The sequence below is a fragment of the Mesoplodon mirus genome (assembly GCF_964341445.2).
Source record: "Mesoplodon mirus genome assembly, chromosome: 11".
Taxonomy (NCBI): Eukaryota; Metazoa; Chordata; class Mammalia; order Artiodactyla; family Ziphiidae; genus Mesoplodon; species Mesoplodon mirus.
In genome coordinates this window covers 25,357,638-25,377,817 of record NC_138987.1, presented here as the reverse complement: position 1 = coordinate 25,377,817, position 20,180 = coordinate 25,357,638, and the positions used below count along the sequence as shown (strand labels likewise).

Here is a 20,180-nt window from a genome sequence, read left to right as displayed (position 1 = left end):
GCCCCTTGGTCTATCAAGATCCGAGTGCTGGTTGTTGCAAGCCCCTACCCGCTTCTTTATCATAATTAGATTCTCAGTGGTCAAGCCCCATAGATTTCCCCCAATTCCTGTGGGGTGAGACGAGAGTGGGGGCTTCCAAGAAGCGACCCACAACACAGTGGGGGCTATATATTCACCCCGGGGTCTCATTTCCCAATAAAGGAACCCTAGGCTCAGGGGAGGACCTCTCAATGTGATGCTGTGCTGGCCTGGGGGAGGGGCAATGTGGTCAGCATGTAGCCATTCTTCTTCTAATATCACCTGTCTTGGTCTCCGTGGTGTGGGGGAGGTGCTTCAGCCTCACCCCTATGTTCTAGGATTTTTTTTTTTAATTTTTATTTTATATTGGAGTATAGTTGATTAACAGTGTTAGTTTCAGGTGTACAGCAAAGTGATTCAGTTCTACATATACATGTATCTATTCTATTTCAAATTCTTTGCCCATTTAGGTTATTACAGAATACTGAGCAGAGTTCCCTGCTGCTATATAATAGGTCCTTGTTGGCTATCTATTTTAAATACAGCAGTGTGTATATGTCAGTACCAAACACCCAATCTATCCCTTCCCACCACCCTTCCCACCTGGTAACCATTAGTTTGTTCTCTGTGAGTCTGTTTCTGTTTGTAAATAAGTTCATTTGTATCATGAGGTATTTGTCTTTCTCTGTCTGACTTACTTCACTTAGTATGATAATCTCCAGGTCCGCCCATGGCATTATTTCATTCTTTTTAATGGCTGAGTAATATTCCATTGTATATATGTACTACATCTTCTTTATCCATTCCTCTGTTGATGGACATTTAGGTTGCTTCCATGTCTTGTCTATTGTAAACAGCCCTGCAATGAACATTGGGGTGCATGTATCCTTTCAAACCATGTTTTTCTCCGGATATATGCCCAGGAGTGGGATTGCTGGATGACATGGTAGCTCTCTTTTTAGTTTTTTAAGGGACCTCCATACTGTTGTCTGTCTCGGTCTCTGTGGTGCGGGGGAGGTGCTTTAGCCTCACCGCCATGTTCTAGGATTTTCTTAGTGGTGTCTTATCCATGAATAGTTGTTAGTTTTCTTCTTGGGACAGGGAGGGAAGTCAGAAAGTAACTGTGTCTCTATTTTGGTGATGTCACTCCCAACACTTGATTTCTTACAAAGTCCCTCAGAAATTAGCCTTTACAACCTTCTTTGCCTTTCTCTTCTACAAACCTAAACACATCTTAAGATATTCACTACGTGTTCCTTGTACCAAAAACAGGGAAGATGAATGAGTGTATTCGCTGCGCTGGTAGAAAGAAATGAAGGGAGGGAGAGAGGAAGGGAGGAAAGAGAAGAATTATATGCTAGAAATGTATCAGGGATTGTGACTGCCAGAGGCACTTGCAATAGCAAAGGCAGAATTCCATGGGCAAAAGATATTTCTGGCCAGAGTCTTAGGTTCAGTCTATACTCAGATCAGGTAGAAAGCGATACTTAACAAATGTTTACTTCCTTATCCTGACCAGTGCGTTGGGTGGTCCTCTACCTAGTTCTGAATGTTCATGGCCCATTGCAAACCCAAGGAGGGTTCACATTCCTTCCCCCTGCGTCTGCCACTCTTCCTGCTCCAAGGAGTAGGAGAGAAGCTATGGATGTATTAAATCCAAAGATCTATTGGTTCCTGATGCTTAGACGTAGAGCTTCAGGCGTAACAGGCAAAAGTCACAATACTGGGTCAGTAGAGCAATTTGTCTGTTTGGAGCATCTCTTTGTATTTCATCTTTTGAGACTTTCCTTGGAAATTCCTTTCCCCAGGGCTGATGTGAAATATTTCATAGACTTCTTAGCCATGACTGAAAAGAAAACTCTGCCAATGGCCGCTTGTGTTCAGTTCCCATAAAATACATCTCCTTAGTTTAGGCTCTGCTAGGGTTAGTACAGTTGACCTTTGAATAGTGCAGAGGTTATGGGTGCCAATCTCCGTGCAGTCAGAAATCTGCATATAACTTTACAGTTGGCCATCCATATACACAGTTCATGGATTCAACCAATCATAGGTCCTGTAGTACTGTATTATGTATTTATTGAAAAAATATCTGTTTATAAGTGGACCCTCATAGTTTAAACCTGTGGTGTTCAAGGGTTAACTGCATTTCACTCCTAGGAACATCAGGTCAGAAGGAGTACTAGAAAGAAACTACAAAATGGCTGAAGTTCTAGCCTGCCCGAAGCCACTCTGACAACTGTTCCTATCTAAGGAAACATTTAAGGTTCTTGGGAATCCAACAGCTCAGGAATCCACAGCGAAAATGAGACAGTGTTGATGGATGCGGTAATAGGAGCATTCCCATTTCCCTGACTGACACAGGCAAGCTGATAACATAATTCAAAGTCAGGTTCTGCAATCTCTAGAAGAAGAGTAATTACAATAACAGGCATTACTTAGAAGGAAACTCCCCCACCAGCCCCCCTTCCCCCATCCAGACAGATAGTCCCTTTGCTAGGATCAGCAGAGCATACTAGCAGGCAGGGTAATCAAAAGCATCGTATGTATCATTGGTTATATTTCACATTTCCTCAACAAAGTGCATCAGTGGCATTTTCCAAACTCTTCTGAGTGATTTCTAATTAGTTGGCTTGGTACCCTCTCTAAGAAGGTAGAATGGAAGCAATATGGAAAAGGTAGGTTAGGAAGAAAAATGTAGTCTCTCTGAAGGATGAAGTGATTTCTCAGCAGTGTTTGAGAGTGACAGACTTTCTTTAAAGACCCCACTCTATGATTCCTCGTATTTTGTGAGAAGAAACTACAACAGAATTTCAGAAGACCCGGCTAAAAATATTCCATGTGCATAAATTTATTTTAAATTTTATTGCATCACATTATACAAGCATTTAAACATGGCTTCATGTTGATGACTATTTAAATGTGAAAATTCATCATTCATGTCAGTACCTTTTGGCTATTTACAAGTAAGGAAGTTCTATGTACTTTTATATATCTCTGTATTTGTATGTACATATGTAAGAATACATGACTATACATATGTACACACAGAAATACATCTATGGCCATACACATAGCTATAGATATGTCATATATAATCTCCTCAGAAAGATCTGAAATTAAAAAAAAAGAAAGAAAAAGTTGTAAACAGGGTCTTGTTTGTGTTGTTCGGTGACACGGAATTAGGACCATATGACATTCTAGGAATGTGTGTCCAGGTGTCCAAATACCCTTTTCAGCCCAGTGTCTGTAAAATTCACATGGGATAGAATGCAAAAAAGGTAGCAAACAGGCTGGAAAACAGGCCCAGTATACAAGTTCCCCTTGGTTTTAAAAACTTGAGAATGTAACTGCCCATGATGTGCATGCTTGCTTGGTCAAGAATGGTCTATGGATAGATAGCATTTGTGTGCTGGGCTGCAATGTGATTTCACAGCAGCATGGTTTCCCAGGCAGTCCTTTAAGGGTGCTGACCCCCCTGCCACTGCCGACCTCGGCGACATGCACTGCGGTTGCATTTTAGTCATTCACTTGAATGTGCTTTTGCACAGCTGGGAGAAGTAAACAGAATTCAGGTCCTTGGCCTGCAAATGAACTGTTACCTGGGAGAAAAAAAAAAAAAGGTATTAAAATCCAAAGTACACATGATGGCTTAAAGGACATTATGTACAATGGTCTGTACTTAGTGTGAATCAAAGGCATTCGAAGAATCTGTAACCCTGAACTAAGTCAGGTATGGTATAAACATTACTGTGCCTGCTTTACAGATGAACAGACTGAGTCAGAAAGGCAGTCTGAAGGAAGGTGACTTCCTGCCAACTGTTGGGAGAATAGAGACAGACAAAGACTATGCTTTCAAGCAAAATGCACAGATGTCCTCTTTGGGGAGAAAGCAACCCATAATGATGAGGCTAGAAGGAACTCTCAAGTGTGAAGGGCCCTGCAGCCCAGCACAGCCCCGAGGTGAGGACAGTCCCCCGCGGTACGCTGGTCTCTGGGCACTGGAGCAGTTCTCTTCACTAACGGTGTGTGCCTCCTACCCCAACTCAAGCCGTCTGGATAGTCAGCCTTTCTCCTCTGAAAGCTGACCAGAGCCAGAGAAAAGGTGGTCAGAATGGGTGCAGGGGGCCAGGGGCTTGGAGCAAATGATAGAATCCCAGAAGGTTAAAGCCAGATAGGCTCTTAAAGTATTGTTTAGTCCAACTCCTTTTCTCTTGAAGGTGTGGACACCGAATCCACGGGAATGCTCCACCCCAGGTCATACAGATAGAGAGAACAGACAGCCAGATCTAGAATCCGCTGGACTACAATGCAACGCTTAACAACAGTGTAAATCCGATGTAGTATTTGATAGCATTTTGTTTTGTAAATGTCTCACACTCATAACCTTATTTGAGCTGCAAATTAGTTCCACCCAATAAGCAGGCTCAGAAACATTAAGTAATTTTCCTGAACTCATATAGCCAAATGGCAGATCTGGAAAATGGCAAAATTACTAAGTAGCAAAACATTTCTTGCCTTTAGTGAAGCCAAGGCCTACTTTGCAATGGAGGGCAGAACCAATTCAACATCTGTATCCTTTTATATTACCCCTGTGGTCTGGGCTCTAGGTGATATCCTCCAAGTCCACCCTCACACCCAACTCACAGTAACCTCCTGGACTCTTAATGCAGGATAAAACTTCACTAATTTAACAACAAGCATCTCTGCAGATATCTATCTGCTCTATCGTAACCTATATGAAAAGTGAAAAACATACATTTTTTTCCTGTATATCTCATTTTTCTTTTGGAGGCCAAATTTTGGAAAACGTTTCAAAGTTAGTCTCCAAACAGGCGGAGAGAGAGAGAAGTGAAGGCAAGGAAGGCAAAAGAAATGCTGGAATACTAGATTCACAGAGTATAAAAACTGAGGGCTCATCTTATCACTGAAGAAACTGAGGCGCAGAGAAGTTAAGTGACTTGTCCAAGGACACACAGATAGTAATTGCCTTGCCAGAGAGAAGGTTTCAGAAGAACTTTCTGATATGTGGGAACATCATGAAAGTTTCTTACAGTGTTTTTAAGCGTAGCGCACCCAACCTTTATTAATTAAGTGTGCATTTAGTGGGTGCCATGTACTTACTGCTGTGCTAACCAGCTGGAAGAATAAATTACAGTCCCTAGAGACTTTCCTAAAGATGCTTACAGTTGTGCTGGGGAAGTCTAATAACTATTTGAAAATCACAAATTAACAAACATATCAATATCTGTCAGTACGTGTGGTACTGATTCAGTAACCAGGGGTGTTTATAAGGAGAAAGTCTCAGTGGGCTGATGAGTCTGAGGATACCTTCTTAGCGGGTGTGGATCAGCCTGGGAGGAAACAATAAATGGGTGATGGAGGGAAGGCCATCTTGGGTGAGATGAAAAAGTGACTTTAATATCCCCATGGTAACATACCCCTTCTTTCTGATGAAAGAGAATAGCCAGGCTAGAGTGGAAGGGGGAGGAGGGTTTATTTCAGGGGACACCTAGGCCAACTCATGAAGACCTTGGCTGCCAGGCCAGAGTGTGACACGGAGACAGAGGAGAGTTGTAGGAGTTGTGTGCAAAGGGAAGATTAAGTTAAATTTGCAATTTTAGTAAGAAACAAGCTGGTTTTGAAAGCTCATAAAGGATTTATTTGCATCCCTATCAGGAGAACAATGGCAAGCTTTGATTCAGGGAGTTGAAAGCGCCCCTCCCAGCCGAGGAGAGGTTTCAGACCGTGAAACACTTCTCACCGACCTGTTCACGGCCACTCATTGTGGTGTGCTTTTCCATTTTTCTTCCTCTCTTTTCGTTCCTTCTGAAGACGCTCCAGTTCTGCTTCATACATCATCTCCTGAATCAAGTACTTCTCTCTTCTCATTCGATCCCTTAGATCTTTTGGGAGGTCTGGGATCAGATATGAAATGAGGTGTTTTATACAAAACACGAGGTGCTAAAAACACAGGGGAGAATACAACAGAGTCAGGTCTATTGTGCAGCCTTAGCGGAAAGAGCTCTGGGAGCTGGTCAAGAACAGGGACGTGGAGCCTCTGGTGTGTCTGGGAAGTGGAACAAGGCCAGGGGGTGGGTGTGAGGAAACAGAGTCACAGGGATGGGTGAGGACTGAACTTGGTGTCATGGCACCACACAGGAAATGAGAAGAGGACTCAGGGAAGAAGGCGGAGAAGCAATGGCCAGAAAATGCAAAGGAGAGCCAGAAGAATACACTGCGGAATCAGAAAGCCCAGGTTTGAATTCCAGCTCTACTTTTACCACTGAAGAGCTATCTGTTTACCTGAGGATAAGTCACTCTGAGCCTCAATTCCCTCATCCACAAAATGGGTGTTCTTATGAAAATTTTAAGAAAATATTTTGAAATGCTTCACAGATTGTGAAATACTTTATTGCAGTGGTCTGGAACCAAGACCACAATATCTCCGAGGTATGCCTGAATAGGAAACTTCTAGTCTGAGCCAAGAGGCAGCCTTCACTTGCATTAATCTGGCTTTAATGTAAGTATGTAACAAGAGAGATGAAAGTTCCATTTATGGGTATAGTTATGGGAGTGCAAACTATTTTTAGTAGCAATTTTCTTAAAGAGTAAAAGAAAATAGATGGTGTATTTTTTTTTTTTTTTTTTTTTTTTTTTGCGGTACGCGGGTCTCTCACTATTGTGGCCTCTCCCATTGCGGAGCACAGGCTCCGGACGCGCAGGCTCAGCGGCCATGGCTCACGGGCCCAGCCGCTTCACGGCATGTGGGATCCTCCCAGACCGGGGCACGAACCCGCGTCCCCTGCATCGGCAGGCGGACTCTCAACCACTGCGCCACCACGGAAGCCCTAGATGGTATATTTTTATGGACACATAATACAGGCAATTACTAGGTAGATTATACTTTATAAGTAATGTCATGATGATGCATAACCAGAGGCTACCGCTTGTAACACTCAGTTCAGTGTTTTCCAAACATTGCCCTTAAATGTCAGAAGCATCTTGGAGGGCTGTGAAAAGCAAATTGCAGACATAATGTGTCAGAATCTCTGGGAGTTGGGATGGAAAAACTGCAATTTTCCTGAATTTTAAGAACAGCAGCCCTAGAATATTAAACTTAGGACCAATGGGACTTCCCTGGTGGTCCAGTGGTAAAGAATCCACCTTCCAATGCAGGGGACGCGGGTTCGATCCCTGGTTGGGGAACTAAGATCCCACATGCCGTGGGGCAACTAATCCTGCACACCACAACTACTGAGCTCGCACACCTCAACTAGAGAGCCCACGTGCCACAAACTACAGAGCTCATGTGCTCTGGAGCCCACGTGCCAGAACTAGAGAGAAGCCCGTGCACAGCAACGAAGAGCCCGCACGCCGCAACAAAAGATCCCGCATGCCTCAACAAAGATCCTGAGTGCCACAACTAAGACCAGACGCAGCCATAAAAATAAAATAAATAAATAAATTTAAAAAATAAATACTAAAAAAATAAATTTAGGACCAATGATTCCTGACTTAACAGTCAACCCTGGACTTTCAAATATTTCTTAGAAAATTCAAGTACTTTAAGGAGAAGAAAAAGAAGAGAAAGAGATTACATAGTATTACTTATCCTGCTTCTGGACTTAAATAATCATATTGAAAGTTCTCATAACTTACATTCATTCATTACTTCTAGTTACTTCATTATGTCAGAGGAAATAAAGGAGTTGGTTGAGAAAACTTACCTCGAACACAATGATAAAAGCCAGTCGGGCTGCTAAGACGTGCCAGAACTGCAGTGTGTAGCCGTAGGGCACCAGTGAATGAGGAGGGTCACGGTAGTCTCGGTATCTATAAACACACAGCAGAGTGTTACATTCCAAATTATGATTTTCCTGACTCCAAAATCTCTTCCAGCCCCACTATGTAGTCCTCATTCACGGGAGAAAAGTATACAAAGTTTCTGTATACTAGACATCTGTTGCTTTGCTTGTCCAGCATCTCTTCTGATAAAAGAATCTCTCTTCTTCTCTGGGGAATTATCCGTGTGGGCTGGGCAGGGTTCTCCCCCTCCCTGACCCCAGCTCAGAAGATGAGCCAGACCTGATCAGTAAGACTCATCACCAGATCTTCTGCTAGAATGATTACTTAGTGAATTATCACAAAGCCCACAGAAGGTAAAAGCCTGGAGTTTCTGGTGGGCATCACAAACTGTGTGAAGTGAGCCTGCTTGAGAATGCAGTCAACAGAACAAAAGCAGAGCCAGCAGAAAGGTGGTCTCTTGCTGACACTGCTGGAGACTTGGGATCTAGTCATTGCTAACGTTAATATCACCCCTCCAACCTGCTGGTTACCTGAACCAATGAATTTCTTTTTAAGTCAGTTTATACTGGATTTCTGCCACTTGCCACTAGAGTCCTTCCTAAAATGTGCTCCAACTGTAACTTCTGAGTAAGCATCAACTTCCACAGATGTCTGTTATCTACTAGGTGCCAAGCACTATCCTAGGAACTTAGATCCATGAGACTCCATTTTATCCTTACTGTATTAGTATTCTCAGGTGGAAAAGCTGAGAAGTGACTCTCAACGTCATACAGTTTTCATGTGTTTTGAATGTTCTTTTCATTTGCTCCAGAAATGTGAGAAGATATGGAAATATTGGTTATTACAACAGTTCTGCTGTGTAGACATATTAAATTTCCCTTGTCCGAATAAAAACTATGATTGTCCAGGTACCTAACCTTAAGGTTGGCACTAATTTGCATATGAGGATACAGGATAATTTCTATGCAGGGCATCCTTGAAAGTATCAAGGACTACAAAAATATGAGCTGTGACCATTATCATCATCAATATCATCTTAATTATTATTAGTGTCTATGGAATATAATAGTAATGTATCATGATTATTTTGCCAGTAATGTGATATTTATGATGAGTACTTGGTGCTGAAATTAAGAATGAATCTGTTTTTCTTTGTCTGACTTACTTCAGTAAGCATAATACCCTTCAGGTCCATCCATGTTGTTGCAAATGGCAAAATTTAATTCTTTTTTATGGCTGAGTAATATTCCACTGTGTGTGTGTATATACACATATATCTAATTATATATCACATTTCCTTTATCCACCCATTGATGGACACTTAGGTTGCTTCTATACTTTGGCTATTGTAAATAATGCTGCTATGAACATTGGGATGAATATATTTTTTCTAATTAGTGTTTTTATTTTCTTTGGATATATACCCATATGCTTAGTGAAGTAAGTCAGACAAAGGCAAATACTGCATGTTTTTGCTTACATGTGGAATCTAAAAAATAAATAAATGAATATAACAAAATAGACTCATAGATACAGAGAACAAACTAGTGGTTACCGGTGGGGAGAGGACTGGGGGGAGGGCCAAGATAGGGGAGGGGATTAAGAGGTACAAACTACTAGGTATAAAATAAATAATATACAAAGATGTAACATACTGCACAGGGAATATTAACAATATTTTATAATAACTTTAATTGGAGTATAATCTATGAAGATATCGAATCACTATGTTGTACACCTGAAACTAATACAAAGTTGTAAATCAACCATACTTTAAAAAAAAAGTGAATGTTAGTGCCTTCAAACTGTTGTTTCTCCCTATGATGATAAGGATTAGATAATCATTGAAAACACTCATTCTAATATATTGTTACATAATCTGCTCCTGTCATAGGTCCAATAAACAATGCCTGAAATTTTAGGAAGAATAATTTTATTCAGGACTAAAAGTTTGCATAGACTATTCTAACCTTCTTTTACTTTTTGCAGAGCACGGGTAGTCAAGAACCAGGAATTGTGTTTTCCAATTAAGATAACATGTAATTCCTTTATTTGTCTTTAGATACCTATATTTCAAATATAGTCCAAGTAAATATTCTAGAAGGAAAAGGAGCAGTATGCTTTTTATTATACACATGGTTAATTATCAGACAAAAGTATATATAAAAGGAGGGAACCTGAATTGCTTCAAGAGTCACCATCATTGGGGCTTCCCGGGGCTTCCCTGGTGGCAGAGTGGTTAAGAATCTGCCTGCCAATGCAGGGGACATGGGTTCAAGCCCTGGTCCGGGAAGATCCCACATGCCGCGGAGCAACTAAGCCCATGTGCCACAACTACTGAGCCTGTGCTCTAGAGCCGGTGAGCCACAACTACTGAAGCCCATGCACCTAGAGCCCGTGCTCTGCAACAAAAGAAGCCACCACAATGAGAAGCCCGCATACCGCAACAAAGAGTAGCCCCCGCTCACCCCAGCTAGAGAAAGCCCACATGCAGCAACGAAGACCCAACACAGCCAAAAATAAAAACAAAAAAATAAATTAATTAAAAAAAAAAAAGAGTCACCATCACTGACTCCTTAAACTTTCTACACAGTAGTGTTCATTAGAAAAGGGAAGTTCTTTTCAGGACCCACTGGTCCCTTTCCTATTTATGCTCTTCTCTGCTCTTGACTTTTGCCCTTTGTTTTGCCTGCTCCATCTCCTAGCTTCTCAGATCTTGTTTGGCTTTTTTTTTTTTTTTTGCGGTATGCGGGCCTCTCACTGTTGTGGCCTCTCCCTTTGCGGAGCACAGGCTCCGGACGCGCAGGCTCAGCAGCCATCGGGCCCAGCCGCTCCACAGCATGTGGGACCTTCCTGGACTGGGGCACGAACCCATGTCCCCTGCATCAGCAGGCGGACTCTCAGTCACTGTGCCACCAGGGAAGCCCTCGTTTGGCTTTTAATTTGAAGAATTTTGACAAATCTCTTCCTCCTCAGATACCTTCTAAATTCACTGCGTGGAAAATCATAGTTTTTCCTTGATCTTGCAGACCATTTTCCTTGACCATTTCCAAAAAATACAATTCAGATGTGTCATTCTTAAAATTCATGCTGTAAACTCATAGCAAATAAATGAATTCCTTTATTCAGCATAGCTGAATAAACTAGTATGCATCAAATATAAACAGCCATTAAATATAAATATGAAAACTAGAAAGTTGAAATACTTTTATCACTCAATGAGAGTAGATTATCAAACACAATGACCATTTGTAAAACTGTACACATACGATATGCAAAAGGTAAAGGGTTTTAAGTGGTGGTTTTAAATGTTAATTTATGTTTTTTTAGTATTTTAAAAATTAACATTCTTTACATGTGCTTTTTAATATTTAGGAAACACATACTCATGGCTATGGTAAGTTGGCAACATTTTAGATAATTTCTAAGTAGGGATCAAGTTGTTGAGAGTATGCATCTATTTGTTCAGGCTGTGTGTCATATACATCCATTTGTGATCTGTCACAGAGTTCTGCTAACCTGTACTCAGAGGAACACAACGCATCTACGGTGGCACTTAGGTTCTGAGAACGAGAATCAGAAGTTGTGAAATTCTTAGGAAGTTTGTTTTCAGAAGCAGCAGGTTTCTGGCTTCCTACTCTCTTAAGCCATTGTACCATAAAGTCAAGTTTCTCTCTAGAAAATTTCTTATTGCTACCCTAAGGGAATTAAAACTCAGTGGTGCCAATGAGTTTGTCATTTGCTTTGCTGCTGGCAGCTGTCTCCAGAATTACGTGCTGGAAAGTATACTGGAACCATGTTTGGGGTTTGCCTAATAATGATCTTGGGTAATTCATGAAGCGTTGCTGGACATCAGTTTTCCCTATCAGCAAACTTAGGGTGTGTCCCACCCTGCTGTAAAATTTTGGACTCACTCTTTTCTTCTATGAGCTTGCAGATGACTGTTGTAAGTGGAGCTCTCAGTTCACACCGCAGTCTACCCCTGGTCTCTTGCTTGGCCTTTTCCACTCAGCAGCAGTTTTGGTGAGGGCCGTGCTCAGATGTCATTTGTACCCCGTGTTTCTGTTTTTGATGCAGTCTAATTTTTTTGGAAAATGATCGGCTGCGTGTTCTCTGGCACTTGTACAAAGAAAACACTTCCCTGCCCTTCTGTAGAAACAGCCAGGACACCAAGCCTCAAGATAATCAGTCAGTTTCACTCTTCTGATCTTTTAGCCTAGTACCTTCCAAGATACAATGTAGCCCAGTGGTGTTAATGTTTGGAGGATTTTTCCAAGTGAGTCAGAACCATTTTCAGAAAGTAAAACTTTAAATTTCTTGGCTTCAATTTTAGCACCAGATATATTCTAGCACCAGTTAATTCATTCCCATTTTCTTAAACTGTGAAAATAAAAACATATGTACATTTCAAAGAATGATAAGTGAACCTCATACAAGTTAAGCCACAGAACACAGTCAGTGGCTTAGAAATGCCTCACTGGCAAAGCCAGACACCCCGAGAGGTGATGACTATTGTAATTTTCTGCTTCTCTTTATAATTATGCTACTTATGCAAGTGTTCCTAAATAAAACAGTGCTTAGTTTTATCTGCTTTGAATTCTATATAAATGGAATCATACTGTTTTATTTTGTGAGTACATTTAAATTGCACAATTTATTTTTGAGTTCTCATTTCTATTCCATTTTCTATTCATATGTTAAACACCACACTGATATAATTATTATGATTTTATACTATATCTAATGTAAGGTAAATATCCACCTTGTTATTCTTCAAAAATATCTTGACTGTTCTTCATCCTTTGCATTTCTTTATAACATTATTTTGGCCCTCTGTTGCACAAAATTGGACTAATCACAATTCTTAGGTTTTTTTTTTTTTTTTTTGCGGTGTGCGGGCCTCTCACTGTTGTGGCCTCTCCCATTGTGGAGCACAGGCTCCGGATGCGCAGGCTCAGCGGCCATGGCTCACGGACCCAGCCGCTCCGCGGCATATGGGATCCTACCGGACCGGGGCACGAACCCGTATCCCCTGCATCGGCAGGCGGACTCAACCACTGCGCCACCAGGGAGGCCCACAATTCTTAGTTTTTATAACTGATCTTATTAGTCCATTCATGTTCTTCTTTTCTGCAATTTTTATGTTTATGTATTTAATAGGTTAATAACATAATGAACGATCATAAATCCTCCATGCAACCCAAGAATTAAAATATTACCGGGGACTTATATCCACCTCTGGGCTCCTCCTTCATCTCATCTCCTTGCTTCCCTTATCCTGAACTTCATTTTTATCATTAACATATTTTTGTTATGTATATGTATATTCGTCTGAATATGATATTGTTCAGTTTTGTCTTGAACTCTCTAGAAAGGATGCTATACGGTATGCAGCCTTCTGAGACTTGCTTTTTTTTTTTTTTTTTTTTTTAGCATTGTGCCACTAAGATTTATCTGTGCTGTTGCATGTGGCCATTGCTGTACAACAGACTCTAGTATGAATATATTGTTGTTTTATGTAGTGTATATTTCAATTTATACTCACAAGCTGGTCATTTCTCTCTTTGCTTTCATATTCCCTAACCATGTAAAGCTTTGAAAAACAACGTGTTAAGTCTACCCAGTTCAGCAAATGCCCTTTGGGTAAAAGTTGGTTGCAGTGCTCGACATAGTACTCTGGATTCTGCTTTTATTTATTATTAAAAAATTTTGTTTTCTCGTGATAAGAGCTTTTAAGATCTACTTCCTTAGCAACTTTTTAAAAATTGAAGTATAGTCGATTTACAATATCATGTTAGTTTCAGGTTTACAGCACAGCAGTTCAGAATATATATATGTATATTCTTCCTCAGATTTTATAATAATCCTTCTAGGTTATTATGAAATATAGAGTATAGTTCCCTGTGCCATACAGTAGGTCCTTATTGGTTATCTATTTTATATATAGTAGTGAGTATATGTTAATCCCAATCTCCTAATTTATCCCTCCCCCACCCCCCTTTCCCCTTTGGTAACCATAAGTTTGTTTTCTATGTCAGTGAGTCTCTGTTTTGGAAATAAGATTATTTGTGTGTTTTTTTTAAGATTCCAAATTTAAATGGTATCATATGATATTTACCTTTCTCTATCTGGCTTACTTCACTTAGTATGATAAGCTGTAGGTCCACCCATGTTGCTGCAAATGGCATTATTTCGTTCTTTTTAATGGCTGAGTAATATTCCATGGTATATATGTACCACATCTTTATCCATTTCTCTGTTGATGGACATTTAGGTTGCTTTCATGCCTTCGCTATTGTAAATAGTGCTGCAATGAACATTGGGGTGCGTGTATCTTTCAAAATTATGGTTTTCTCCAGATACATGCCCAGGAGTGTGATTGAAGGACCTATGGTAGCTCTATTTTTAGTTTTTTAAGGAACCTCCGTACTGTTCTCAGTAGTCACTGTACCAACTTACATTCCCACCAACAGTGTAGGAGAGTTCCCGTTTCTCCACACCCTCTCCAGCATTTATTTATAGACTTTTTGATGATGACCATTCTGACTGGTGTGAGGCAATACCCCATTGTAGTTTTGATTTGAATTCTCTAATAATTAATGATTTCAAGCATTTTTTCATGTGCCTTTGGCCATCTGTATCTCTTCTTTGGAGAAATGTCTATATCTTCAGTCCATTTTTTGATTGGGTTGTTTGTTTTTTTTGATATAGAGCTCTATGAGCTGTTTGTATAGTTTGGAAATTAATCCCTTGTCAGTAACATCATTTGCAAAAATTTTCCCCCATTCGTAGATTGTCTTTTCATTTTGTTGATGGTTTCCATTGCTGTGCAAAAGCTTTTAAGTTTAATTAGGTACCATTTGTTTATTTATTTTTTTATTTCCATTAGTCTAGGAGATGGATCCAAAAAGATATTGTGGCGATTTATGTCAAAGAGTGTCCTGCCTGTGTTTTCCTCTAGGAGTTTCATCCTATCTGGTCTTATATTTAGGTCTTTAATCCATTTTGAGTTTATTTTCGTGTATGGTGTTAGGGAGTGTTCTAATTTCATTCTTTTACATGTAGCCTTCCAATTTTCCCAGCAACACTTATTGAAGAGACTGTCTTTCCTCTATTGTATATTCCTGCTTCCTTTGTTGTAGATTAATTGACCATAGGTGGATGGGTTTATTTCTGGGATTTCTATCCTGTTCCATCTATTTCTGTTTTTGTGCCAGTACCATACTCTTTTGATTACTGTAGCTTTGTAATATAGTCTGAAGTCAGGGAGCCTGGTTCTTCAAGCTCTGTTTTTCTTTCTCGGTTGCTTTGGCTATTTGGGGTCTTTTTTGCTTCAATACAAATTTTAAGATTTTTTTTAACATCTTTATTGGAGTGTAGTTGCTTTACAATGATGTGTTAGTTTCTGCTTTATAACAAAGTGAATTAGTTATACATATACAGATGTTCCCATATCTCCTCCCTCTCACCTTCCCTATCCCACCCATCCAGGTGGCCACAAAGCACCGAGCTGATCTCCCTGTGCTATGCGACTGCTTCCCACTAGCTACCTATTTTACGTTTGGTAGTGTATATATGTCCATACCACTCTCTTACTTTGTCACAGCTTAAACTTCCCCCTCCGCATATCCTCAAGTCCATTTTCTAGTAGGTCTGTGTCTTTATTCCCGTCTTACCCCTAGGTTCTTCATGACATTTTTTTTCTTATATTCCATATATATGTGTTAGCATACGGTACTTGTCTTCCTCTTTCTGACTTACTTCACTGTGTGTGACAGACTCTGGGTCCATCCACCTCACTACAAATAACTCAATTTCGTTTCTTTTTATGGCTGAGTAATATTCCATTGTATATATGTGCCACATCTTCTTTATCCATTCATCCGACGATGGACACTTAGGTTGTTTCCATCTCCTGGCTATTGTAAATAGAGCTGCAATGAACATTTTGGTACATGCCTCTTTTTGAATTATGGTTTACTCAGGGTATATGCCTAGTAGTGGGTTTGCTGGGTCATATGGTAGTTCTATTTGTAGTTTTTTAAGGAACCTCAATACTGTCCTCCATAGTGGCTGTACCACTTCACATTCCCACCAGCAGTGCAAGAGTGTTCCCTTTTCTCCACAACCTCTCCAGCATTTATTGTTTGTAGATTTTTTGATGATGGCCATTCTGACTGGTGTGAGATGATATCTCATTGTAGATTTGATTTGCATTTCTCTAATGATTAATGATGTTGAGCATTCTTTCATGTGTTTGTTGGCAATCTGTATATCTTCTTTGGAGAAATGTCTATTTAGGTCTTCTGCCCATTTTTGGATTGGCTGTTTGTTTTTTTGTTATTGAGCTGCATGAGCTGCTTATAAATTTTGGAGATTAATCCTTTGTCAGTTGCTTCATTTGCAAATATTTTCTCCCATTCTGAGGGTTGTCTTTTGGTCTTGTTTATGGTTTCCTTTGTTGTGCAAAAGCTTTGAAGTTTCATTAGGTCCCATTTGTTTATTTTTGTTTTTGTTTCCATTTCTCTAGGAGGTGGGTCCAAAAGGATCTTGCTGTGATTTATGTCATAGAGTGTTCTGCCTATGTTTTCCTCTAAGAGTTTGATAGTTTCTGGCCTTACATTTAGGTCTTTAATCCATTTTGAGCTTATTTTTGTGTATAGTGTCAGGGAGTGTTCTAATCTCATACTTTTACATGTACCTGTCCAGTCTTCCCAGCACCACTTATTGAAGAGGCTGTCCTTTCTCCACTGTACATTCCTGCCTCCTTTATCAAAGATAAGTTGACCATATGTGCGTGGGTTTATCTCTGGGCTTTCTATCCTGTTCCATTGATCTATCTTTCTGTTTTTGTGCCAGTACCATACTGTCTTGATTACTGTAGCTTTGTAGTATAGTCTGAAGTCAGGGAGCCTGATGCCTCCAGCTCCGTTTTTCATTCTCAAGATTGCTTTGGCTATTTGGGGTCTTCTGTGTTTCCATACAAATTGTGAAATTTTTTCCTCTAGTTCTGTGAAGAATGCTGGTGGTAGTTTGATAGGGATTGCATTGACTCTGTAGATTGCTTTGGGTAGTAGAGTCATTTTCACAATGTTGATTCTTCCAATCCAAGACCAAGGTATATTTCTCCATCTATTTGTATCATCTTTAATTTCTTTCATCAGTGTCTTATAATTTTCTGCATACAGGTCGTTTGTCTCCTTAGGTAGGTTTATTCCTAGATATTTTATTCTTTTTGTTGCAGTGGTAAATGGGAGTGTTTTCTTGATTTCACTTTCAGATTTTTCATCATTAGTGTATAGGAATGCCAGAGATTTCTGTGCATTATGTTTGTATCCTGCTACTTTACCAAATTCATTGATTAGCTCTAGTAGTTTTCTGGTAGCATCTTTAGGATTCTCTATGTATAGTATCATGTCATCTGCAAACAGTGACAGCTTTACTTCTTCTTTTCCGATTTGGATTCCTTTTCTTCTCTGATTGCTGTGGCTAAAACTTCCAGAGCTATGTTGACTAAGAGTGGTGAGAGTGGGCAACCTTGTCTTGTTCCTGATCTTAGTGGAAATGCTTTCAGTTTTTCACCATTGAGGACGATGTTGACTGTGGGTTTGTCATATATGGCCTTTATTATATTGAGGAAAGTTCCCTCTATGTCTACTTTCTGCAAGTTTTTTTTTTCCTAAATGGGTGTTGAATTTTTTCGAAAGCTTTCTCTGCATCTTTTGAGATGATCATATGGTTTTTCTCCTTCAATTTGTTAATATGGTGTATCACGTTGATTGAGTTGCGTATATTGAAGAATCCTTGCATTCCTGGAATAAACCCCACTTGATCATGGTGTATGATCTTTTTAATGTGCTGTTGGATTCTGTTTGCTAGTATTTTGTTGAGGATTTTTGCATCTATGTTCATCAGTGATATTGGCCTGTAATATTCTTTCTTTGTGACATCCTTGTCTGGTTTGGGTATCAGGGTGATGGTGGCCTCGTACAATGAGTTTGGGAGTGTTCCTCCCTCTGCTATATTTTGGAAGAGTTTGAGAAGGATAGGTGTTAGCTCTTCTCTAAATGTTTGATAGAATTCGCCTGTGAAGCCATCTGGTCCTGGGCTTTTGTTTGTTGCAAGATTTTTAATCACAGTTTCAATTTCAGTGCTTTGTGATTGGTCTGTTCATATTTTCTATTTCTTCCTGATTCAGTCTTGGCAGGTTGTGCATTTCTAAGAATTTGTCCATTTCTTCCAGGTTGTCCATTTTATTGGCATAGAGTTGCTTGTTATAATCTCTCATGATCTTTTTTGTTTCTGCACTGTCAGTTGTTACTTCTCCTTTTTCTTTTCTTATTCTATTGATTTGAGTCTTCTCGCTTTTTTTCTTGATGAGTCTGGCTAATGGTTTATCAATTTTGTTTATTTACTCAAAGAACTAGCTTTTAGTTTTATTGATCTTTGCTATCGTTTCCTTCATTTCTTTTTCATTTATTTCTGATCTGATCTTTATGATTTCTTTCCTTCTGCTAACTTTGGGGTTTTTTGGTTCTTCTTTCTCTAATTGCTTTAGGTGCAAGGTTAGGTTGTTTATTCGAGATGTTTCCTGTTTCTTAAGGTAGGATTGTATTGCTATTAACTTCCCTCTTAGAACTGCTTTTGCTGCATCCCATAGGTTTTGGGTCATCGTGTCTCCATTGTCATTTGTTTCTAGGTATTTTTTGATTTCCTCTTTGATTTCTTCAGTGATCACTTCATTATTAAGTAGTGTATTGTTTAGCCTCCATGTGTTTGTATTCTTTACAGATCTTTTCCTGTAATTGATATCTAGTCTCATAGTGTTGTGGTCGGAAAAGATACTTGATACAATTTCAGTTTTATTAAATTTTCCAAGGCTTGATTTGTGACCCAAGATATGATCTATCCTGGAGAATGTTCCATGAGCACTTGAGAAGAATGTGTATTCTGTTGTTTTTGGATGGAATGTCGTACAAATATCAATTAAGTCCATCTTGTTTTATGTATCATTTAAAGCTTATGTTTCCTTATTTATTTTCATTTTGGATGATCTGTCCATTGGTGAAAGTGGGGTGTTAAAGTCCCGTAGTATGAATGTGTTACTGTCGAATTCCCCTTTTATGGCTGTTAGTATTTGCCTTATGTATTGAGGTCCTCCTATGTTGGGTGCATAAATATTTACAATTGTTATATCTTCTTCTTGGATTGGTCCCTTCATCATTATGTAGTGTCCTTCTTTGTCTCTTGTAATATTCTTTATTTTAAAGTCTATTTTGTCTGATATGAGAATTGCTACTCCAGCTTTCTTTTGGTTTCCATTTGCATGGAATATCTTTTTCCATCCCCCTACTTTCTGTTTGCATGTGTCTCTAGGTCTGAAGTGGGTCTCTTGTAGACAGCATATATATGGGTCTTGTTTTTTTATCCATTCAGCCAGTCTGTGTCTTTTGGTTGGAGCATTTAATCCATTTACATTTAAGGTAATTATCGATATGTATGTTCGTATTCCCATTTTCTTAATTGTTTTGGATTTGTTATTGTAGGTCTTTTCCTTCTCTCATGTTTCCTGCCTAGAGAAGTTCCTTTAGCATTTGTTGTAAAGCTGGTTTGGTGGTGCTGAACTCTCTCAGCTTTTGCTTGTCTGTAAAGCTTTTAATTTCTCCATCAAATCTGAATGAGATCCTTGCTGGGTAGAGTAATCTTGGTTGCAGGTTTCTCTCCTTCATCACTTTAAATATATCCTGCCAGTCCCTTCTGGCTTGCAGAGTTTCTGCTGAAAGATAAGCTGTTAATCTTATGGGGATTCTCTTGTGTGTTATTTGTTGTTTTTCTTTTGCTGCTTTCAATATGTTTTCTTTGTATTTAATTTTTGACAGTTTGATTAATATCTGTCTTGGCGTGTTTCTCCTTGGACTTATCCTGTATGGGACTCTCTGTGCTTCCTGGACTTAATTAACTATTTCCTTTCCTATATTAGGGAAGTTTTCAACTATAGTCTCTTCAAATATTTTCTCAGTCCCTTTCGTTTTCTCTTCTTCTTCTGAAACCCCTATAATTTGAATGTTGGTGCGTTTAATGTTGTCCCAGAGGTCTCTGAGACTGTCCTCAGTTCTTTTCAATCCTTTTTCTTTATTCTGCTCTGCAATAGTTATTTGCACTATTTTATTCTCCACGTCACTTATCCGTTCTTCTGCCTCAGTTAATCTATTAATCCCATCTAGAGTATTTTTCATTTCATTTATTGTGTTGTTCATCGTTGCTTGTTTCATCTTTAGTTCTTCTAGGTCCTTGTTAAATGTTTCTTGCATTTTCTCTATTTCCAAGATTTTGGATCTTCTTTACTATCATTATTC

The 20,180-nt window shown here is 39.4% G+C and overlaps 1 protein-coding gene across 1 annotated transcript in view; it reads right to left on the bottom strand.

Annotated features, from left to right (window-relative positions):
• Positions 1-3,002: 3,002 nt before the first annotated feature.
• Positions 3,003-20,180, bottom strand: part of ANO4 (anoctamin 4) — a 422,302-nt gene continuing 405,124 nt past the window's right edge. Inside the window, exons 26-28 of the mRNA XM_082634623.1 lie at positions 7,746-7,851; positions 5,784-5,979; positions 3,003-3,617 (exon numbers count right to left, since the gene is read on the bottom strand). Of these exons, the coding sequence (XP_082490749.1) occupies positions 5,788-5,979; positions 7,746-7,851 (298 nt within the window). The 3' untranslated portion in view covers positions 3,003-3,617; positions 5,784-5,787. The remainder of the gene's footprint in view (positions 3,618-5,783; positions 5,980-7,745; positions 7,852-20,180) is intronic.